This window comes from Panthera tigris, chromosome B1 (genome assembly GCF_018350195.1).
Source record: "Panthera tigris isolate Pti1 chromosome B1, P.tigris_Pti1_mat1.1, whole genome shotgun sequence".
Lineage (NCBI taxonomy): Eukaryota > Metazoa > Chordata > Mammalia > Carnivora > Felidae > Panthera > Panthera tigris.
Window position 1 is genome coordinate 43,160,752 of NC_056663.1, and position 25,269 is coordinate 43,186,020.

Consider the following 25,269-nt stretch of genomic DNA (forward strand, 5'->3'; position numbering starts at 1 on the left):
TTTTCATAATATTCTTTTATAAATTTGTTTCTCTGTGGTCTTGGCTGTTATTTCTACTCTCTCATTTGTGATTCTATTTATTTGAGTCTTTTCTTCTTGATAAGTCTGCTAGGGGTTTATCAATTTTTTTAATTATTTCAAGGAACCAGCTCCTGATTTCATCATCTGTTCTATTTTTTTTAGGTTTCTGTATCATTTATGTCTGTTCTAATCGTTACTGTTTTCTTCCTTCTGCTGGCTTTAGGCTTAATTTGTTATTTTTTCTTTAGCTCCTTTAAGTATAAGGATAAGATTTGAGATTATTACTTGAGATTTTTCTTACTTCCAAAGGTAGGCCTGCATTGCCATATACTTCCCTCTTAGGACCACTGGTGCTACATCTAAAATTTTTTGGACTGTTGTGTTTTCATTTTCATTGTTTCCATGTATTTTTTAATTTTTTCTTTGATTTCCTGGTTGACCCATTCATTCTTTAGTAAGATGTTCTTTAACCTTCATGTATTTGTAGTCTTTCCAAATTTTTTATTATGGTTGACTTCAAGTTTCATAGCATGGTGATCAGAAAATATGCATGGTGTGATGTCTTTCTTTTAATATTTGTTAAGCCTGATTTGTGACTTAGTATGTGATCTATTCCAGAGAATGTCCCATGTGGACTCAAAAAGAATGTGTATTCTGCTGCTTTGGGATGAAATATTCTGAATATATCTGTTAAGTCCATCTAGCCCATTGTGTCATTCAAAGCCATTGTTTCTCTGTTGATTTTCTGCTTAGATGATCTGCCCATCAGCATAAGTGGAGTGTTAAATTCCCCTACTATTATTGTATTATTATCAATGGATTCATCTATGTTTGCTATTTTTATTGATTGAGTGCTTTCATGTTGGGAGCATGAGATTTTATATTTACTATTATTAGACCTTGTTGGATAGTTCCCTTTATTATGATATAATGCCCTTGTTCATCCCTTGTTACAGTCTTTGGTTTAAAATGTAGTTTGTCTGATATTGCTACTCCAGCTTTCTTTTGACTTTCATTTGCATGACAAATGGTTTTCTAGCCATTCACTTTCAGTCTGCAGGTGTCCTTAGGTCCAAAATGAGTCTCTTGCAGACAGCATATAGATGGATCTTGTTTTTTATCCAGTCTGATACCCTATGTTTTGTGATTATAGCATTTAGTCCATTCACATTCAGAGTAATTATTGAAAAATATATATTTAGTGTCTTTTTATTACTTGTTTTGCCATTAGTTCTGGAGATTTTCTCTGTTCCTTTCCAGTCTTTGTCCCTTTTTGTCTTTCCTTCCCACTCGAAGAGTCCCCTTTGATATTTCTTGCAGGGCTGGATGAGTGGTCACAAGTCCTTTAGTTTTTTGTTTGTCTGGGAAACTCTTTATTCTGAATTATAGCCTTGATGGATGGAGTATTCTTGGCTACAGATTTTTCTCATTCAGCTCATTAAATATATCATGACACTCCCTTCTAGTTTGCCATGTTTCTGAGGAGAGATCTGCAGCTAGAGTTATGTGTCTTCCATTGTAAGTTAGGGACTTCTTTTGCCTTGTTGCTTTTAGGATGTCTTCTTTATCACTATATTTTGCAAATTTAACTACAATATGTCTTGGTGTTAGCCTGCTTTTGCTGATTTTGATGGGAGTTCTCTGTACCTCCTGGATTTGGATTCCAGATTAGGGAAGTTTCCTTCCCCAGATTAGGAAAGTTTTCAGCTTTTATTTCCTCAAATAAGCCTTCTCCTTCTTGTTCAGTTTCATTCTTTTCCATTATTTTATATTCTGTATCACTTACTCATTCCTCTACTTTGTCCTTCCTTGTAGTCATTACATCCAATCTGTTTTGCATTTCAGTTATTCCATTTTTTATTTCTGATTTTTTAAAATTCTTTTCTCTCTGTGGTAAGGGCTTCCCTGATATCATCCATTCTTTTCTCAAGCCCAGTGAGTATGCTTATAATTGATGCTTTAAATTCTCCATCAAGCATATTATAGATAGATAGAGAGATAGAGAGATAATTTCTCTTAGATCTCTGGCTGTGACCTTTCTTGTTCTATCTTTTGGGATGAATTCCTCTGTCTTGTTATTTTGTCTAAGTCTCTTCTTCTGTGTGTTAGAGAAACCTGTTATGCTTCCTGCTCCTGAGAGTAATGGCTTTATGAAGAAAAGGTCATATAGTGCCCAAGAGCTGGCACTTCAGGGAATGTCTCTGGTGTGTTCTGTGTGCACTGTGCTGCTGTGTTTTGGTTGCTCTATCCTTCAGGCCAATCCTCTGCAAAAGGTTTCCTAGCCTATAGTGGGGAGTGTTTGGACCCTGACCAGACTGGTGAGTTTTAACTAAGTGTGCTCTAGTCAGCTTGTTAAATGAGACTTGAGGCTACTTCCACTAGAACTGAAGCCTTGTAAAACTGTGTTTGGGAGATGTGGTGCATGCAGGTGTTTCTGCTGGTGTTCTGGGGAAGGAGCCTGCTGCACTGGTTCTTAGGCACCCTTGCCTGAGAAAAGCAGTAGCAGCAGAGCACAGGAGGGTGGGACTTGCAGGTTAGGCAGCCAGTATTGGAGCTGTGCTGTTTATTGAAGCTGGTGAGAGACAGAAGAGGGAAATGGCACCAGCCAGCTCCTCTGTCCTCAGAGAGGGGTCTCCATGCTGCTGCTCTGAGGGAAGGACTCTCGAAGAGTGAATAATTTCCCCTCCTATGTCCCAGGCATTTTTCAGGTTGCTGTCTTCACACTGTCTCTAGGTTGCTTGCTTGGCTGGAGCTGCACAGTGCAGCTCTATCCCAGCGAAGCTGCTGACTTCTAAAACTCCAAACTTTAGGGGTGTGCTATGGTGGGAGACTGTGCTGGTCTTCTGGGGGAAGGTCTGGCTATGTTGGGATGGATGCAGATTTACCGTGAAGGTCAGTCACATGAGAGCACAGGGACATGAGATTTGAAGCAAGCAGCCTAAATGGCCAGTGTCCATTCAGGTTAGCCCCCCCTCAGCAGGTGTCTCTGCATTTATGCTGAGGGACAGGTGAGGGAAATGGCACCAACCAACTCTTGTGTCCCTGGAGAGGCATCTCTGTGAGTGCCACCTCTCACAGATGTGTTCCAAGAAGAGGGAACAGTCTCTCCTCTGTGCACCTTTAGGTGATCCTCATATCCAGTTATTTGGAGAGAAATACCTTGTGGTATTTTTGGTGCATTTCAATTTGGGAAACTTGTGCTTTTATTTTTTTGTTTATTTTCCAAGTTTCACTCTGTATTTTTGAGAGAATAAAAAAGCATTTTGTGGGAGGCTAAAATACCATGCTGATACTTTTTACCATTTGATTTCCATCCTCTCCCTTATTCTTACAACATATTCTTCCCTAGGTAAAACTCCATTCCATTTTGGTTCTTGTTCTAATATTTTCTTCTTTCCTTTCTCACTACATATCACTGGTTTTCCTCAATTACTCAGCCTGTAAATACGAAAGGACACAAAGCTAAATCTTAAGGCACCTCTCTCTTATCACTCTTTCAGCTTCTTTCAAAATATTCTGTTCATGGTTTTAACTTCCATCAATAAATTGATGGCTCACACATTTCAAATTCCTTGTCCTCTGAGATCAGAACCTGTATAACTAACTCTGATGACTCAGAATCCCCAAATTAACATAAACTGCCCTTAAGACTTCTCTTTTCCTAAATAATTGCCTTTTTCAATATCTGTTAATAATTGTGATATTTAAAACCCTACAAATAATTCTTCACATCTTTTTCCCTCTCAATCTTAATATGTTGTATTAATGAGAATCATCTCCAAAATATTACTATATAGTTGTTCCCTCTGATATATTTTATATTCATTTTAAGGTAATTTTACTATCCATACTGCATAAATCAATTTAAAATGTGTTTTGTTAACATTTATGATACAACTCCAACTCTTGCATTATGATTACATAATCAGGCTCTTTCATACATTCCTGAATCACCGCCTGACTTCTTTCCCTGACTTGTTATGCTTTAGTCTCATTGCATTTTACTTTCTTTCCCCAAGGGCTAAAACACTCTTCCTTATAGTCCCAGCCATTTTCTTTTTCATTTTTATCCTTCCCCCAATTTCCTTATTCTAGTCTTTTGAGCTTTTCAATCTACTTGCTATTCGAATATCACTTCATTTGCTGGCCCTGAAAAGTTTTCAACAAGCTCTTTACACGACCAGATTAATTTCCCTCATAACTGTTTCCTCAGGAAAACTTTCCTTTATCAGAAAGTTTCTTCTTCAAATGTATTCCCTATTTATTTATTTCCTTCTTGGCATAAGCTTAGTTTATTCTTTGTTTATTCTTGTGCCTAATTTTTAATTTTTAGACCCTGATAGACTAAGATATTTAGGACATATCTATCTTGTTAACCATTTGTAAGACTAGTACAATCCCTGCAACACAGTGATTACTGTGATGATTATTACATAATATTGTTAGTTGAATGAGTTTCACCTCAAGAGTGTGGTAAACCCCCAGAAAGTAATCATCAACATTCACTTTCTGTGTAACATTGAATGTAGAAATATTAAGCACATTTTCTACAATATGAAATACTCGACTTTAAATAAGTTTAAACAAGCACCTTATGTATTTAATAAAAATATTCTTACTCAAGTTGTATTGCAAGAGATTATACATCAGTGACTACTACAAACAATTCCCAAAAGAAGACACAGATTTGATAAAAATAAAATCTTACATTGCTTCTGGATTCATTATGCATGTAGTTCCTGGGCAGTAACAATTGTAGATCTCATCGTATGTTAATCCCAGATTAATTCCAAGCAACTGTGCCATAACAACTGAAAATGCATCTAAAGTTATCTGTGGATACTAAATGCAAAACAAAACAAAACAAAACAAAACAGAATTGTTTTTTCTGTTTCTTGACAGGAGTCATTTTTTTTTTACCCCCTTGATCTTTTCTTTTTGGCCATATAACCTAAATTCAAATACAAATTTAAGAAACTACTGTGCCAAATATCACTATTTTCTTAGGACTATGGAAAATTAGAAACAAAAATAGGCAAATTTTGTTTTTCTTTTTGGGTTGTAGTATGTTTAATCCAAATAGCACTGATATATAACAAAATAAGATTAATGCTACCATATGGTTTTATTACATATTATAGTTCAATAAGCTTGAACAAAATTTTAGAAGAGAATGCATTGTTTCAGTAACTATATTACTTTTCAATGAACACTTAGAAAAATAAACAGATTCTTAAGGGTTGAATTTGCAATCAGTTTTGACTTCAGAAATATTTTTGGGAGAGAGCCAAATTAATTTTTTTTAAAGACAGAATACAATGACAACTTGCAGGTAGCATTTTTGTCTTCAAAAAAACACTTGGAAAGTAATGATGTCACCAAGACACAAACCCCCAGCAACCGGTAATCTTTTTACCATCTCCAATTTTTCCTTTTTCAGAATACACAGGATGTAGCCTTTTCAGATTGGCTTCTCTCACTAGCCACTACGCATTTTTCTCCATGTCTTCATGGCTTGATGGCTCATTTTTAAAAATTGGACTGTATTCCTTTATATCAATTTACTCCAGTTTGTTTATCCATTCATGTATTAAAGGATATCGTGGTTGCTTCCAATTTTTAGCAATTATGAATAAAGCTACTATAAACATTCATATGCAGGTTTTCATGTGAACATAAGTATTCAAGTCATTTGGGAAATGCCAAAGAGGACAACTGCTGGATTATATGGTAAAAAAAAAAAAAATAGACTAAGCACTTGGATAGACATTTCTCCAGAGATAATATGCAAAAAGCAAAAAGCATATGAAAATATGATCATATCACTAGTAATCATAGAAGTACAAATCAAAGCCACAATGAAATATCACTTCATACCAGTTAGGATAGCTGCTATTAAAAAACAAGAACAAAAACAGAAGATAATGTGTTGATAAAGATGTGATTAATATAAAATGTGAACTGTTGGTAGAATTATAAAATGTTTCAATCATCCTAGAAATAAGTATGACGGTTCCTCACAATATGAAAAGTAGACCTACTATATGATGTAGCAAATACCTACTTCTGGGTATATATCCAAAATAATTAAAATCAATATATTGATGAGCTATCTGCACTCCCTATTCATGCAGCATTACTCACAGTAGCCAAGGTATGGAAATAACCTAAGTGTCCATTGACAGATAAATGTATAAAAAATGTCATATATATGTATTTGTATGAATATTATTCAGCCATAAAAAGAATGAAACCCTGCCATTTGCAACAACATAGATGAACTTGGATGAAATTATGCAAAGTGAAATAAGTCAGACACAAAAAGACAAATATTATATGATCTCTCTTATATGTGGAATCTAAAAATGTCATACTCACAGAAACAGAATAGAATGGTGGATTCTGGGGGCTAGATTGGAAATAGGAAGTGGAAAATAGGACCATGTTGGTCAAAAAGTACAAATATTTATTTAAGTAAAATGAAAAGTTCTGGAGATTTGTTTTACAACAATGTGAACTTACCTTAGTACTACTGAATTGTACACTTAAAACTAGCAACAATGGTAGTTTTATGGTATGTGTATTTTACCACAATAGCAAAAGACTATAAAAATTATAACATTTGAGTTTCAAATCTAACAAAAAAAGCATTTTATAAAAATTTGTCAAAACTGCATGGTAGAAAACTATACATATTTTGTTTCTTGAAGTAGATATTAACTTTTAATACATGAGATAATTACTGAATACATGGGAATAAAATGCATACCAGAGCAATTCCCGCAGCAAACTTTGGATTACATGCCATTCCATGATATGTTGCTCCCACATAATTAAGATGGTTCCTATAACTATAATAAATAATACATTTTCATATAATAAACTTTTTCTTCTGAATAAATGCATTTTAAATTATTACTGACTTAATGACTTTTAAGAATTAAATTTCTCAATAAAGCTTTGTTTAAAAAAATTTTTTTAATGTTTACTTATTTTTAAGAGAGAGAGAGAGACAGAGTCTGAGTGAAGGAGAGGCAGAAAGAGAGAGGGAGACACAGAATCTGAAGCAGCCTCCAGGCTTCAAGCAGGCTCCAGACTTCAAGCAGGCTCCAGACTTCAGCACAGAGCCTGACGCAAGGCTCGAACTCACCTGTCATGAGATCATGACCTGAGCGGAAATCAGACACTTAACCTACTGAGCTACCCAGGTGTCCCTAAAGCTATGTTTCCTACAGTTCCTACAGTTCCTACAGGTTCCTACAGTTCCTACACAGTTCCTACAAAGTTAAGTTCTAAAGTCTACTTTAACATTATATGGTATACAGCTCAAAACCCAGCAGTGCCTAATCCTTCCAAAACATTAATTATCACTGTTGCCATCACTGGATGGATATAGTCCTAAGACGTACAAGCCAAGATAGCTTACTTCCATGATTTGCACATAGTGAACCCCTACAGTATCTAAAAAATGTTGGAATGGAGGACAGGGAGACAAGGAGACAGAATATGCAGTGGACTCATTAAGAAAAAAAAAGATTGGGCACCTGGGTGACTCAGTCGGTTAAGCTTCTGACTTTGGCTCAGGTCATGATCTCACAGTTGGTGGATTCAAGCCCCACATTGGGCTCTGTGCTGACAGCTCAGAGCCTGGAGCCTGCTTCGAATTCTCTGTCTCGCTCTCTCTCTACCCCTCCCCTCCTTGTGCTCTCTCTTTTTCTCTCTCTCTCAAAAATAAACATTAAAAAATTATTTTAAAGAAAAAAGAAAAAAAGAGATAGAATGTAGAAAGTGTCCTTATACATTTCAATCCTTAGTTATTATAGCTCCTGAGTCCCCAAACCTGCCCTTAAATTCCACAGGAAACATCAATAGATTTATAATTCTATTGCATATTATTCAGATGTTCAGAACTGTTTTTCTTATTTCCATCTAAGTAATCAAATAATTAAAACAAAAAAACATATATACTCTTGAAAGAAATAGTGCAAGTAGTTAAATAGCTACTCCTTTGGTTAGTATAGATATACCAGATGGTAACCACATTACTATTTTGATATATTATTTTAACCAGCATTATATACAACTATTCCATTCTATTAACTAAAGTACTTTGTATTTAAAGTTAAAATAATGGTTTCAATTATTTACCTCTGAAAAAATCTTTAAAATCATTGAGGCCCCATGCTTATCTCAAGGTTTTCTGAATTTTCAAGTTTATTACGTTTCCATAGATAAACAGTCTACTCTAATAATGGCTTACTATGACTTAGTGTCTTACATTGTCTTCAGATTTTTATATTTTTCTTTTTGTCAAAATGATATATATACAATCTTTTTTTTGAGGTGTCTTGTCATAAATGCATAACATATTTTGTATATAATATTGATAGCTAACATATTAAATAATTTGATAAACCCTATATCAATGAAAATAAGATACTTACATTAATAAGTATGCCATATCATGGGACCTCTGAAACAAAAATTGTTCTTTCCATGACACAAATCTTTGTAGTACTTCATTAGCATCCCCACTAAGCGAAATCTTATTTTGATCAGACCAGAGCTCCAAAGAAGTTAGCATAACTGTCACTTTAAGCTGGGAAAATATCTGAAAACAGAAGATACATAATATACAGTTTTAGGTTATCATAAATATAACATTACATCTCTATACATAATGCTAATATATATTCAATTTACACTTTTTTGGAGATGAAATCCATTGGTGGATGAAACTCATTGGTAGGACTATACTTTCAAAAAACCTGGAAATGCTACATATACAAATATTACTGCATTAATATGGAATGTTTCTTATTTAAATGAAACATGAATACTTACAGTGTTGATTACACCAACGATATGGACAACTTTCTCAGTTGCAGCTGCTACTTCAGAGCCCATTAAATCAAACTGAAATACAAATTTTGTTTCTTAATCACTAATGAAAATTACTAAACTAACACATTTTAAATGGATACAAAATGTTAAAATAATGCAATGCTCAAGTGAAAGGGAAAAATAGAATTATTATCAAGTGCTTCATAAGTTTTAGGCATAAACCTAGGGACTTTACATATTAGTCAATAACCTTAAAGTAAGAAGATTGTGATTACCTCTTACATATACAGAAAATAGTCAAAAGGATAAGAAGCAGAACTCTTACATATACAGAATGTAAGAGAATGTAACCCTAAAGTAAGAAGATTGTGATCATCTCTTACATATACAGAAAATAGTCAAAAGGATAAGAAGCAGAATTCAAGTCTCCAACTAACTAAACTACTGTCTTTTTTTTTCTGCTATAGTATGCTGCCATCATCTGCCTTCATCCAAATAAGATGACATGACTATATATCCTGGATAAGGAGTGTACTTTCTAAACACAGAGCTCTGAGGGCCATAATAGTGAATAATTTCAAGAATATGTCCATTCAAAGAAACAGAAATCATATTTTCTCTAAATGTTTCTAATTATGTGTGCACACATTTGTAGGTGTTAGCTGAAAACATAAAATTGGCAACTTGGTATCTTCAGTAATTTCCAACAAATCTGTACAAGACTACTAACAGAAAATCAAATGTGATGGATAGAGTTCTCTGATATGGCCAAAAGATGTTATCCTCCTAGGTCTTTAAAGACTATTTATGGGGCGCCTGAGTGTCTCAGTTGGTTAAGTGTCTGACTTTGGCTCAGGTCATGATCTCATGGCCCTTGAGTTTGAGCCCCGCTTCGGGCTTTGTGCTGACAGCTCAGAGCCTGGAGCTTGCTTTGGATTCTGTGTCTCCCTCTCTCTATGCCCTTCCCCTGCTTGTGCTCTGTCTCTCTCCCTCTCTCTGTCTCAAAAATAAATATCATTAAAAAATTTTTTAATAAAATAAAAATTATTTATACTTTGCTACTTCTCTGTATATAACCTTTCACAATAAATGATACTGTATATTTACACAATGCAGCATGGGTGGTATGAGTGAAGGTGACTGATCCTTTGCATAACTGAAAATATGAAAAGCAAGACAAAGGAAATAAAAAATATGAGTATGGAAATAAAACCATATATGTCAATAATCACAAATTATCAACAGACCAAATAGTAGGCAAATGACAGAGACTATTAAAATCTACTATATGCAAATTAAAACAAAAACCTCTAAATTATAAGTACATAGAGATATTAAGAGTCAAAGCATGAAAATATATACAAGTAAAATAATAGACAAAAAGTGTATGTTATATGATAGTTATATTACTTAATATAACAGTTACATTAATATGAAAAAACAAAGCAAAAAATGGACATAATAATTATCACAATGCATTGATAAAAATATTCAATTACCAAGAAACATGAAAGCATTTTAAATTTGACTATAACTAATAGCATAGCAACAAAATGTATAAAATAAAATTTAACAAAATTACAAATAGAAATTGACTATCATAGGAATTTTTACATAGTTCTCTTAATCATTCATAGATCAAGCAGACAAATTAACAGTAAACACAAGAGTTTTCAAAGGCAGAGATTATCTGAGCAGAGAAAAAAAAAGACCTATCAATATTCTGTTTACAAAGCTATACTTCAAAATTTAAGACAGATAAACCAAACATAAAAGAAGAAATACTAATCATAGCATATTTTAAGGAACTCTTGGAATTTTTTGTAGTTGTTTTGGGGTTTCTTTGTTTTGTTTTGCATGTCATTTGCATTGAAAATGCCTTCTGTTCTTATTGGAATAGTAAGAGTAACCAGCTAAATGGAGAAAGAAAAAAAGGCTATTTAGATTTAATTAGCAGCCCTTGGGGGCACTATGCTTATCTCCTCCTTTGGAAAAAGCTAGATAAATATCAGATCATTCTGAACACCCAAGAAATCTATCTGAGGACCTTCAGACCAAACTGCCTGACTAGGGAGAGAAGAGGCCATATTGTGTAGGGTAGGAGGTGCAGAGATGTGATTTGGCCGGGGGGTGGGGGGTGACAGAATCATGGGTGCTGCAGAGGGGAAGGATCCCTGATTTCAGAGAGAGAGAGGAGAGAAAGAGAGAGAGACAGACACACAGAGACAGACAGAGAGAGACAGAGAGAGAGAGAGCTCTAATGGAAATAGAATCAGTCTTTTCAGTACAGCTTTTAAAACTCGCCACACTCTGAACAAGGTCCAAACACTCCCACTGCAGGCAAGGAAAAGCTCTGCCAAGAAATGAACGGAAGGAAAGGGCAACCAAACACAGCAGCAAAGTGCACACATCATATTCCAGAAACACTTCCTGAAGCATCAGGCCCTGGACAGTAAATGACCTCTTCTTAATAAAGCGATTACTTCCAGGAGCAGGAAACATAAGAGGCTTTCCTAACACACAGGATAAGACAGACCTAGACAAAATGCCAAGATGGAGGAATACATCCCAAAAGAAAGAACAAGAAAAGGTCATGATCAGGGATCTAATTGAAACAGATATAAATAATATGTCTGACTCAGAATTTAAAAACAACAGTCATAGGATACCAGCTAGGCTTGAGAAAAGCATAAAAGACACAGGGAGTCCTTTCTATAGAGATAAAAGATCTAAAAACTTCAGAATGAAATAAAAAATACTGTAACTGATGTGAAACCAACTGGATGTAATAAGCACAAGGATGGAAGAATCAGAGAAAAGAACAAATGATGAAACATGAAATTATGGAAAATAATGAAGCTGAAAATAAGAGGGAAAGAAAGGTGCTGGATCATGAATGTAGACTTGGGAACTCAGTGACTTCTTAAAGGATAGTAACATTGGTATCATAGGAGCCCACAAGAAAAAGAAGAAACTATATGGTCAACTAATCTTAGACAAAGCAGGAAAGTATATCCAACAGGGGGGAAAAACAATCTCTTCAACAAATGGTGTTGTGTAAAATGAACAGCAACAAGCAGAGGAATGAAACTGGACCACTTTCTTACACCCTACACAAAACTAAATATATAATGGAAGAAAGATCTAAATGTGAGACAAGAAACCATCAAAATCCTAGAGGAGATTTGTATATACATCTTTATCCATTAATAAATAATGAATGCTTGGTCTCTTTCCATAACTTGGCTATTAATGGATGCTTGGTCTCTTTCCATAACTTGGCTATTGTTCACATATATATTCATATATATTACATATATATATATTGTTCACATATATATGTATATATGTGTATATATATATATGTATATATATATGTATACACATATATACATATATATATACATATATATATATACACACTCAGCCATAAAAAAGAATGAAATCTTGCCATTTGCAACCTGTAGATGGAGCTAGAGTGTATTATGCTAATCAAAATAAGTCAGAGAAAAACAAATACCATATAATTTCACTCATATGTGAAATTTAAAAAACAAAAAACAAGAGATGACCATAGGGGAAAGGCAAACTATAAAAGAGACACTTAAGCATGGAGAACAAACTGAAGGTTGCTGGAGGGGAGCTAGGTAGGAGATGGGTTAGATGGGTGATGGGTATTTAAGGAGGGAACTTTTTGTGATGAGCACTGGGCATTATATAAGTGATGAATCACTAACTTCTACCCCTGAAACTAATATTACATTATATGTTAACTAACTAGAATTTAAATAATAATTTGAATCATTAAAACAAAATGAAAAAAGTTCCCAAAGGGCATTAGCTAGTAAATCAGATTAAATTATATTAAATATTTTATTAATTGGATATTGTGAACATCAAAATTAAATTGAAGTAATATATTTCATTAATAAGTGGGAAATAAAGCATTATAAATTAATTTACAAAATAGCATATATAAAACAAGGTATATGAATACATACAAATATGCATGTACACATTAAAAACAGGATGTGTGTATATGATTTATCACCTGGTAATAAAACTATATGTGCTTTTTTATTATTTATTTATTTTGTCTATCTATTCTTTACAGTAAGTTACTGATTTTTAAAAATTATTTAAATATTTCCTTTTATGACATTATGACACTCACTGAGACACTTTACGCAAAAATATCAGTGATAATGGACAAATCTGATCTTTTAACTTTTTACTCATATGACTTTACTCAAACTGATTACATAAACAAAAATTTCCATAACTAAACAAATATTCCTATGAATAAACCTCATTTTTGAAATACGAAACTTCCACTAGAGAACTCAAGCAATTGTACACATAATCTTATAAAAGATAATATTTAACAAGGATCTCCAACTGAGTAATAAAATAGCTTGTTTTAAAATGGAAACTTACTTAAGGAAAAGAGTTTGCCACAATTTGGAGCAGATTCAGAAATTTCTATAGCTAGCTGTAATCCAACAGATTTAGTGTAGTAGAACCCTTCCATACATTCATATCTATACATTATTGCTAGAATTCTATAATGATTTGGAAATCAACATCATAAATATTGGTCCCCATATGTCAATGTAAAACCAATAGACAACATTTTTTTTCTGTCTTGCTATACAGAGATACATAATGTGAACAGAGGATAATACCTGTATTGCAACCAAGGGAAGTTTCTTTTTCATATTCCCTTTGAATTTAAACATAAGACAAAGATATGATGAAATATATCAGTAATACGTACCAAGGCTTTATCCATAATGATTTGAATTTTCAGAATTCTTTTCAATAGCTCAACATCTGATTTTTTCTGTGAAACAGAGGACATCAGTTAAATAAAACATTTTTTTAATTCTTATATTGTTTGTAATCATCATCTACATTATATACAAATATATATACATATATATATAGACATACATACACAAAGAGAGGTATAGGTACATATAAATACAGATTCATCAAGATATAAATAATAGGAAAATAAAAGAATAAATGCCCACTGAATAAATAAGCAGATGAGATTCCAAATACAAATTCTAGGAACAAATCAGAAGCTTTTACCTATATTCTTAATCATTAGAATCCTCGAAAAGCTACCAGAGAAACCATGTTTCTTTCCTCTTAAAACCTTCCTCCAAGACCCTCCCTCTGCAACCTTCAAACTAAATAAATCCCCATCAATTTTACACCAGATGTTTGCCTCTATTTTCTCATTATTTTTATTATCTATATTAACTTGTGGCTACACTCAATAGAATGCATCCATTTTTAGAATACAGTTATATGAATTAGTACTAATGTAAATATCCATGTAATAATTTCCATAAGTAAGATAAACAAAATTTCTATCATGTTCTTCAGTCAATTGCCCACATGGCTCAAGGCAAGCAATAATCTGATTTTCTCACCACAGGGTAGAGAATTTCATGTAACTGGAATCATATGATGTGTACTTTTATATTGGACTTCTTTCATGGAGAATTCACCCATGTTGTTGTGATTGTTAGTAATTCATCAGTTCTTATTACTAAGTAGTGCACCATTTTAGGAATACACCACAACTTTTTCATACATTTACCTGTTGATGATGTGAAAGGTGAAATAAAACGGAGTCACTTACATCAAGGGGTTTTAAAATGAAACTGGGAGGCCATTAAGGAGGTGGGCCTTATGTACCTCCTCACTGGATGGAACCACAAATTTCTGAGTTGGATCCAAACTTAAATATTCCAAGGAGTCTGCACAAACATCTGCAACTTGCTACAGTAACAAACTTTTGCTTAGTGACAGCCTTAGCAGCCAATTATGTTTAGCCAAGTTTAGTTTTCTGCCAACAACAGCCAAAATCTTTGTAAACAACATATGCAAGCATCCCCTTTCACCTTTAAAATAAAACCTTCACTTTTGTTCCCTAGGGGACAATTGGATTGCTACCCAAATCTGTACTCACCAAATTGCATTTCTGAGACCCCAAATAAATGCTTTTGTTTTATTTCAGCTCCTTTCTCAGTTGACAATGATAATTTGGATTATTTAGCCATTTTAGCTAATTTTTTTTTATTTTTTTAATGTTTATTTATTTTTGAGAGACAGAGTGTGAGTGGGGGAGGGGCAGAGAGAGAGAGAGAAAGACACAGAATCCGAAGCAGGCTCCAGACTCTGAACCATCAGCACAGAGCCTGACGTGGGGCTGGACTCGCAAGCCATGAGATCATGACCTGAGCCGAAGTCGGATGCTCAACCGACTGAACAACCCAGGTGCCCCCCATTTTAGCTATTATAAACAAAGCTGCTATGAATATCCATGCACAGATCTTTGTGCAGTTAGCTATATTCTTTCATTGTTCTTGGTAAATATCTGAAGATGGAATACTTGAGTTATGTGATAATTGTGAGTGTGTAAAGTAAATACAAAAGTGCCAGATTGCTTTCTAAAGTAGGTTGATCATTCTGCATTTTCACCCAGAATAAGAGTCCCAATTGCTCTTCATTTTTGCCTATATTTGATATTGTCTTTTCCATCATTTCCATATATTGGTGTGTGCTGATATCTTATCGAGGTTTTAATTGGCAGTTCCCTGATGCTTAATGTAAAACAGCTTTTCACATGTTTATGGCTCATTAATTTGGTTTCTCCTAAGTTCCCTACTAGAAATTTTATGTTTTGATATTTAAGCCAATGCTCTAATTCAGTTTTTTAAATAGGAGTCAAGATTCATTTTATTCCATATGGATGTCCAGTCTTCTAGCAGCATTTAATGCAGACCTCATTCTTTAACCTTTTAAAGTCCCCAGCACCTTTGTGGAAAATCAATCTGCCATTAGTATGTGGGTCTACTTCTGACCTATTCTGTTCCACTGATCTATATGTCTATGCTTACACCAATCACGGTATATATCTCTATAGCAGGGGTCAGCAAACTATAACCCAAGGTATGGCCAGCTGTTTTGTAAAAAATATCTTATTCGAATAAAGCCACACGCATTTGTTTATATGTTGTTTATGCTGCTTTCATGCTACAAAGGTAGAGTGAGGTAGCTGCAATAGATCATATACCTCACGAGCCTAAAATATATACTACCTAGCCCTTAAAAAAAACAGAGGTAATGTAAGTCCTCTATTTTGTTCTTATTTTTATTTATTTTTTAAATGTTTATTTATTTTTGGGAGACAGAGAGACAGAGAGCGAGTGGGGGAGGGGCAAAGAGAGCTGTCAGCACAGAGCCTGAAGCTGGCTCCAACTCAAGAGCTGTGAGATCATGACCTGAACCGAATTCGGACACTTAACCGACTGAGCCACCCAGGCGGCCCTATTTTGTTCTTCTTTTTAAAACTGTGTGACTATTCTAGGATCTTTGCATGTCCTTATGAATTTGAGAACGAATTTTCACAAAAATGTTTTCTGGAATTTTGATTGGGATTACACTGAATCTACAGATCAATTAGGGGGAAATGAACATCTTAACAACATCAATATCTTTGTTTCCTGTGACTTTGCTAGACTCTCTTACATTCCTGATAGCTTTGGTAGAGTTTCTTTGTGATCTCCTATATACAGAGTTAGGTCACTAAAAACATAAGGTTATTTTTTCCTTTAAAAAATGTATGCCATTTATTATTTTTTTTCTTATTGTAGTATCCAGAAACTCCAATAAAATGTTGACTGAAAGTAGAGAAGGCAGACATCCTTGAATTATTCCTAATTTTAGGGGCTGTTTAGTCAGTTCAGGCTGTAACAAATATACCACAGGCTAGGTGGCTTAAAAAACAAACACATATTTCTCACAGTCCTAGAGGCTGGGAAGTTCAAGATCAAGGCACCAGCAGGGGTGGTATCTGGTGAGACCACTCTTCCTAGTTTGGAAATGGTCATCTTCCTTTTATATGCTCACACAACAGAGCAGAGAGAGAGATCCATGTCTCTTAATTCTTAATAAGCATTAATCCCATCATGAGAGCCTTACACTCACCACCTAATTTAACCCCAATTATTTTTCAAAGGCCTCAACCTCCTAATACCATCTTACTGGGGGTTAGAGTTTTAACATATGAATTTGGGGATAGAGCATGCAGTCCATAAGAGGGGCAAAACATTCTATCACTTAGCATTCATTATGTTAGGTAGATACTTATAGATGTTCTTTATCAGGTCAAAGAAGTTTTCTATTCCTAGTTTTTATCATGAATGGATACTGAATTTTGCCAAATGATTTTTCTGGAACTACTGATATGGATTTCTTCATAAATATGTTAAATTGTTTTATTCAATTCCTATATTCCTGTACTGATTTAAGTAATAATACCTCAAAGTCCCATAGATACTATAGTCAGAATTTTTGAAAATAAAAATATCTTTATACCATAATGGCAACTCGACTGGGTAGAAAAACATTGGGATATTGTCAATTTCCTAAGGAAACCATTCTCTACACTCCTTGTATAGACATTCCTGACTATCTTACAGCACTTAATTTTGGCAAAGGCTAAAACCAGTCTGAGTTTTTCCACCTTTGTGGCTGGCTTTCTTTGATGCCAAATTCCTATAGAATTATTCATTATTTATATAGTCCAACATATTAACCATATTATATCTTGGGGTTGTCAGTTTTTATCAGGGTTTCTTGAGATAATTTTCAAATTCAGGACTCTTCTATTCAACAAAGTTTTATTCTTTACTAACTTGGAATACTTTGGGTGCTATTTAATTCATGAATGACAATTGTAATTATCTTTAATTTCTATTATCAGTCTTTCATATTCATACTCCATTAGCCAGGATTCCCCAGAAAAACAGAATAGGATGTGTGTATATATAGACATTTATTATAATTTATTATAATTAGATTTATTATAAGGAATTGGCTCACTTAATTATAGAGGCTGGCAAGTCCAAAATCTACAGAATGGGCCAGTAGGCTAGAAATCCAGGGACAGCTGATGCTACATTTCCAATCTGAAGGCAGTTAGCTGAATGATTCTGTGGGATGGTCCATCCTTTTGTCCTAGTCAGGACATCAACTGATTGGATGAGGTCCATCCAAATATGAAGGGCATTTCAACTGATTTAGATGTTAATCCTGTTCAAAAACACCCTCACAGAAACACCCACAAAACTTGACCAACTATCTGATCAATATATCCCAGTCAAGTTGACACATAAAATTCACCATTACACATTCTAGGTTTTTCTCTACCATTGTTTATATATAATAAACAATGCTTTCTATTCTCTTAAACCTGACTGTAATCTCACAGTGTCTATTCTCTTATTTGTTAGTCTTATTATCAATGTCTTTCATTTTTAAAATAGCTTTTTCTCTTACATTTACTTCCTGAGCACTTCCAAGGATCTTTTAAACAGACTATATAAAGGTAGGCTCTTAGCGTACTACATACCATATCTCTGGGGTCATGGTCATATTATCTGGGTTTGAATTTTAATGCTACATGTTACCAGAGAATTTCCTAGGAAAATAATTTAAACTCTATAAATCTGTATCCTAATCTGAAAAAGGGGGTAACAGTACCAACTTTTAGAATTGTTGAAAAAATTGGAAAGATAGGATATATGTAAAGCTCTTAAAACAATATGTGGCACCTATGAGGCAGTACATGAATATAAACTAGAAGTTTTTTCATTCACTTTGGATTTTGTGTTTTTCCACCTTACAATTTATACTTCTATTTCATATGCTCCATGTTTACTCCTTTCCGATTATTATTATTTTACAACATATGTAGTTCTTTCAAGTCAAACCATTCTTGAACAAAGGGTGGGGATTAGTGACTTTTATTACACTTTTGTTTTATTATAAGAAATGGCCAATTATCCAAGGATATTTGTTTCCTTCTCCAAGGGAAGAGATGTCTATGAGACACCTGTCCAGGCCCAACTCTTGGGGTTGGGATGCATTCACACTTCTCCCCTTACTCTTGACTAAATTCAAATAACCTAGTAGGGGACTTCTGAGCCAAAGCTAGGAAGGGAATCAACCAGAGAGTTTCATCCACTTTGGTATTTTCATGAGCAAGACATAAACCTGTTAAGCCACTGAGAGTTGGGAATTGTTTGTTTCAAAATCTAGTGACATTTGACCTAATAGTGATTCTCATGAAAAATACCGATTGAGGACAGCTGCTTACACAATTCTTCCATCTTTTCATCTGGTTGAAAGTTCATGATATTTGGCAACTATTGTTTGTAAATTTGGTTGTGATTGCTTTTGGTTACTATCTTCAATCAGGGTGAGATTAGGGTCTCTTTGTTTCTGCTTAATTATTTGTTTCATTTTGGGGGTAAGAACATGTCACATTAGGAAGAAAAGAAATAGTTTCAATCAAAAAATTTCACTTATGTAGTTCTGGGTTGGTACAGAATTACAGACTGGAAATTACTTTGCCTCACTTTAAGTAATTGTGGTATTGTCTTTCAAATTCCAGTATTGCTGCTAGGAAATTTCAGGCTATTCTGCATCTTGACTATATAAGAAACCCGATTTTTTAAATATCAGTACAGAAACTCACCTTAAATAATTCTGAGAATTTTTCTTGGATTATTTTGTGATTTATTCAACTCTTTATTTCCTCTCTTTATTCATACTGGGACTCCTATTGTATCACCCGAATTCTTTATTTTATTTTAATTTCTTATCTTTCAAATTTCCCTGTCATTTGTCTTTATACTTTACTTTTTGTGTGATTTCTAAAATTTTATTTTGTGAACTTCCTATTGAGGTTTCTCTTTTTTTTTCATTTTTATTATCATAATTTTAAATTTCTAAGAACAATTACAGGCTGAATGTAATTTTTTAAATAGCACTCTATTCTTAAATTTATAGATGAAATATTTTCCCTTATTCCTCTGAGGATATTGCCATTTTGTTTTCTTCACCCTCTGTATTCTTTGATACCTCAAGCTTTAAAAATTTGCTTTTTCATGTCTCTATCTTCCATATTAAATTGTTTCATCATATGTCTAGGGCCCCTTCATATATTAGCAATTGAGTATTTAACAGTTTATTCCCACATCCCTATGACCATAAATGGAATTTACAGGATATTTTTTTCAGAGAAAGCAATGTGTCTGGGTTGTTGGCAGAGAAAACCCTGTCGATATGATTAGTTTTGATTCTTTTGGCTAGTTTAATTCCTTCCTGAAGAGGGGTCTTCCAATACAATTCTTAGAATGTGTAAGCCTGGTTCCCAATATCCAATGTGCCAAGTTTAATTTAAACACACCAGTTTCAGTATGATATTCCTCTTCCACCTGGAAATACAATAGAACATCTGTGTGTGGTGTCCCCATTTCAGAGACTCCCCAAAGAAAACAGCTTTCAATTATGTCAGTCTCCAACTGATTAGTACAGGAAGCCAAGGTTGCTAAATACTTATACAATTTATTTTCAACGAATTATCTTCTTGGGCCCACCTTTAAAATCACTTCCTAGGGCAACTGGACAGGCAATTCCAAAAACATTTGAATAGTACTGCAGTACATGTCAAGGTTCCAATAGCCTATCCGAATTACCCAGTTTAGAATTCAAATTTGGGGCACTAAATCAGCTATCTCCAATGTCTATTGTTATTACTCCTCTCCTGTTTTCTTTGTGTTTGTATGTTTATGCTGGTTTAAAACTTCCTTTTCATTTCAGTGGGTTTTTAAAAAGGGGCAGGGGGGTAAAGACATGTGTTTAATATTCTTTTAATAGATAAAACCTTTATAGTATATTGTTTGGTTTCTCTTCTACTTTTCAACTCTGGATTATAATGAAGGTATTTACCTTGTTTATAAGTGTATCTGTGTTTACTTTCATGAATGTTAAAATATGCTTAAAACAGAAACTTTTATTTATTTTTTTCTGTTGCTTTGACTGAAGATATTCACTTTCTTTTTTTGTGCTCATAAAAGCATTAATCATGTGAAAACATGTTTAACTAAACCTATAGATTTAAGTGTATCAAATTCAGGATGAAAAGCAATTGTCAAGTTACTTCATAAAAGATATAAAATTCCCAAATACATACAAATATTTATCTCCATTCCTGAAATGACATCCCTGGTTTCTTCTTAGGTGCTGAAATGTTTATCTCTATTTTACTTCATTATTACATTTTGTTTGTACCCAAACTTTCCATAATTACTTCCAATTACCTTTCCCCACAACATTAGAAAATATGGTGAGCAAATAATAATAGTAGTAGTGATTTTTACTGGGATTTTACTTGTCTATATACTATGCTAAGGAATTTCTATCTATAAATGTACTTAATCTTTGAAATAACTGTATGAGTTAGATATTATTTTTATTATCAGTTTTTTACAGATAAGGAATTTAAACATAGATTATGTTACTCGCCAAAGTTTTTGTGGCTAAAATGGACAGACTTGTAATTCAAATCAAGGCAATGGAAGGTATATTATCTCTATCTTATCTTATCTAATCTCTGTCTTATTGCTGATTCACTGGAGGGGGTCTTTTTCCAAACTTATGTCCATCTCTTAGGGTCTTCCTCTGCCACAGAAGAGTATTCATGGAATCCTTTAAAGTTTTTCAGTTTACTTATGTGATAGTATTCTATTTCAGTGGCAAAAATTGTCTTCAATTGTACCCAGTGTTGTATTAAACATGCAGATGGGGGGCGCCTGGGTGGCTCAGTCGATTAAGCGGCGGACTTCGGCTCAGGTCATGATCTCGCGGTCCGTGAGTTCGAGCCCCGCGTCGGGCTCTGTGCTGACAGCTCAGAGCCTGGAGCCTGGAGCCTGTTTCAGATTCTGTGTCTCCCTCTCTCTGACCCTCCCCCATTCATGCTCTGTCTCTCTCTGTCTCAAAAATAAATAAACATTAAAACAATAAAAAAATTTAAAAAAATTAAAAAAAAAAAAACATGCAGATGGTTTCCAGAGCTGGCATAAAGTTGGGGGTCATCCCTATATATGATTATATTTTATAATTTTATGAGTTTCTAAAAGGGCAGTTTTATTAATCTGTATATGTACCAATATCTTTGACAAAATAAATACACTCAAATTAAAGCAACAATGAGATGGAGTTCATCATAAATTCAGTTTAAGTACCACTCATTACTATTTTGTTTTGCTTCTCTTTACATTTATTTTGAGAAACAAAGCGAGACAAAGCATGAGCGGGGGAGGGGCAGAGGGAGAAGGAGACACAGAATCTGAAACAGGCTCCAGGCTCTGAGGAAGCAGTCGGCACAGAGCCTGATGTGGGGCTCGAACCCACGAACTGAGATCATGACCTGAGCCAAAGTCAGACGCTCAACCAACTGAGCCACCCAGGCGTCCCTGCTTCTCTTTAATGTGATATCCAATCATGATGAGAATCTGTAGACAGGGATTCATATATATCCATATATATATATATATCCATATATATATATACACACATGTATGTATAGGTAAAATAAATAAATAGATAGATAGATAGATAGATATCAAAAAGCCAGGTGACTGGGTGGCTCAGTCGGTTAAACATCCAACTCTTGATTTTAGCTCAGGTCATGATCTTACAGTTCCTTAGATTGAGCCCTGCATTGGGGTTGTGCTGACAACGCAAAGCCTGCTTGGGATTCTCTCTCTCCTCTATCTCTGCCCTTCCCTCCTGCTTGTGCATGAGCACTCTCTCTCAAAATAAATAAATAAACATTAAAAAAAATAAAAACACAAAATATGACATAATTTTGTAACATATTTAAGTACAAAAGGGTACACATCAAAATGATTGCAGTGGATTCCACAATTTCATTTACCTCTAGAAAATGGCATATAATCCATTCTTATTTTCCTTACATATGTGTTTATTTAATATTTTAATAGATGTTAACCAATATATTTAATTTAAAGTAATAATAAGTTTAATATAATTTAACGGTAAGTAAAAATGTGCATTATCCTTTTAACAACAAAAAGGAAATTTACTCCACTTTGAAATTTCCTTTTTGCTATTAAAAGATAATGCGCATTTTAAATTTCCTGTTTGCTATTAAAAGGATAATGCATATTTTTTACTTATCATTAAATCATGTTACATTTAAGAGGCACATGCACCCCAATGTTTATAGCAGTGCTATCAACAATAGCCAACTAATGGAAAAAGTTCAAATGCCCTTCAACTGATGGTTGGATAAAGTTGTGGTGTATATATACAATCGAATACTAGTGAGTGATCAAAAAGAAGGAAATCTTGCCATTTGCAACAACGTGGATGGAAGTAGAGTGAGTGTACCATGCTAAGCAAAATATGTCAGTCAGAGAAAGACAAATATCATATGATTTCACTCATATGTGGAATTTAAGAAACACAACAGTTGAACATAGGGGAAGGAAATGAAAAATAAGATAAAAACAGAGAGGGAGGCAAACCATAAGAAACTCTTAAAAACAGAAAACAAACTGAGGGTTGCTGGCGGGGTGTTGGGTAGGGGGATGGGCTAAATGGGTGATGGACATTAAGGAGGGCACTTGTTGGGATGAGCACTGGGTGTTATATATAAGTGATGAACCACTGGCTTCTACCCCTGAAACCAATACTACACTATATGTTAATTAACTAGAATTTAAATAAATTTTTTAAAAATCTATATACTTATAGATCTACATTTATAATTAGATATATTAAAAGAATTGGAACAAATACTCCAATACTCCAAAAGCACTATCTCTCTATAGACAATGAGATTTAGGACAATTTCTTGCCACTTTTCCACTTTTAAATTTTCTATCAAAATAACACTTTGCTACAAAGAAAAAATGTATTGGCAAGGAAAATTCTGAGAAAGAAATAATCAGCAAATTTGTGTAACATTATATTAGTAGAATGTTAATTCAATAACAATGCAAATATGTATATATGCATCAATATACTTGCAATTAGGAAAATGTGAGAATTTTTATTGTTTAATTATGTTTAAATCTATTACATTTTCTATATATCATATGTCTAAACATAAAAATATATTTAAAATTATTTTTAACGTTTATTCATTTTTTTTTTAGAGACAGAGAGTGAGCAGGGGAGGGGCAGAGAGAGGGGGAGACACAATCTGAAGCAGGCTCCAGGCTCTGAGCTGGCAGCATAGAGCCTAATGCGGGGCTCGAACTCATGGATGGTGAGTTCATGACCTGAGCCGAAGTCTGACACCCAGCCAACTGAGCTACCCAGGCACCCCAAAAATATATTTAAAATAAATATCTTACAATTGAAAATTTTAATATAATCAATATCAGTTTAAATCTGCTTTCCAAATGTAACACATTCCAATGTGAATAAATTTATCAAAGATAACACAAGTGAAGATCACAATTAAGTGGTTACTTACTTCTGATTTCACAAGTATCCGGTAGGACTGATCTACCACTTGGGTCGTGGGATAATTTTCTTGTAAGGGCAAAAACTCAATTTTATTATTCTTTATTTGATAAAGCATATGCTCATATGCAGCTGCAGATTCCAATGGTTCAATGCCATAACTGACGTTGTCCAACTGCAATAATCCCCTAAATATTTAAACACATAAAAAAGAAATAAAAAGATAATTAATATAGAGTACCCACTGAGAAATGTAAATCACCATTAAATAAAAAATTTTATAGAAATTTAACAGTGGTGCTTATGGTCTAATATCTAAGAATCATCTCTTTGTACTTTGATAAACTTTCAAACACAATTTTATAGCTTCTCTCTATTATGCCATTTGGAGTCACTGTGGTTCTAGTGTGACTAAGAAATTTGAATATTCTTCAAACTAGTTAGTGGAAGCTATTTCTGCATAAGTATTATCACTGCATGCCTGGGACAGTGATTAAAAAAGAGAAGGAGGAAAAGAAAGTATATGGGAAGAAACACAATCAAAGTCTCTATTTTCTTTGTCTTCATTCTATCCTTCAAGATGTTTCTGAAAATTAAAAGATCACACAAGATTTTGGGGACGCCTGGGTGGCTCAGTCAGTTAACCGTCCAACTTCAGCTGAAGTCATGATCTTGCAGTTCACGGGTTCAAGCCCCACTTCAGGCTCTGTGCTGACAGCTCTGAGCCTGGAGCCTGCTTCAGATTCTCTCTCTCTCTCTCTGTCTGCCCCTCCCCCATTCACGCTCTGTCTCTATCTTTGTCTCTGTCTCTCAAAAATAAATAAACTTAAAAAAAATTTTTTTAAGACCACACAAGATTTTCAATCATGTTCATCTCTAGAAAATGCCATTACCTGAGTCCAGAACAAGTGCTAAGTGTCACAACTGATTTTGGAACCTCTGCGGCGTATCCTTGATAAAGGCAATGGCCCTAAAGAGGAGTATATGAAGATACATTCATGAATAATTGGGTTTTTTTTAAGTTTTTATTTAAATTCA

General features: G+C 34.0%; 1 protein-coding gene and 1 non-coding gene across 3 annotated transcripts in view; both read right to left on the minus strand.

Annotated features, from left to right (window-relative positions):
- LOC102960701 (A disintegrin and metallopeptidase domain 3-like) overlaps window positions 1-25,269 on the minus strand; it is a 124,200-nt gene that overhangs the window by 59,374 nt on the left and 39,557 nt on the right. For both annotated transcript variants that reach the window (XM_042983406.1, XM_042983405.1), the window contains exons 5-11: window positions 25,125-25,201; window positions 24,242-24,419; window positions 13,643-13,708; window positions 8,866-8,937; window positions 8,466-8,632; window positions 6,791-6,872; window positions 4,730-4,863 (exon numbers count right to left, since the gene is read on the minus strand). In XM_042983406.1, the coding sequence (XP_042839340.1) occupies window positions 4,730-4,863; window positions 6,791-6,872; window positions 8,466-8,632; window positions 8,866-8,937; window positions 13,643-13,708; window positions 24,242-24,419; window positions 25,125-25,201 (776 nt within the window). The remainder of the gene's footprint in view (window positions 1-4,729; window positions 4,864-6,790; window positions 6,873-8,465; window positions 8,633-8,865; window positions 8,938-13,642; window positions 13,709-24,241; window positions 24,420-25,124; window positions 25,202-25,269) is intronic.
- TRNAQ-UUG lies at window positions 22,122-22,204 on the minus strand. The gene has a single exon. It is a non-coding gene; the product is annotated as a tRNA-Gln (tRNA).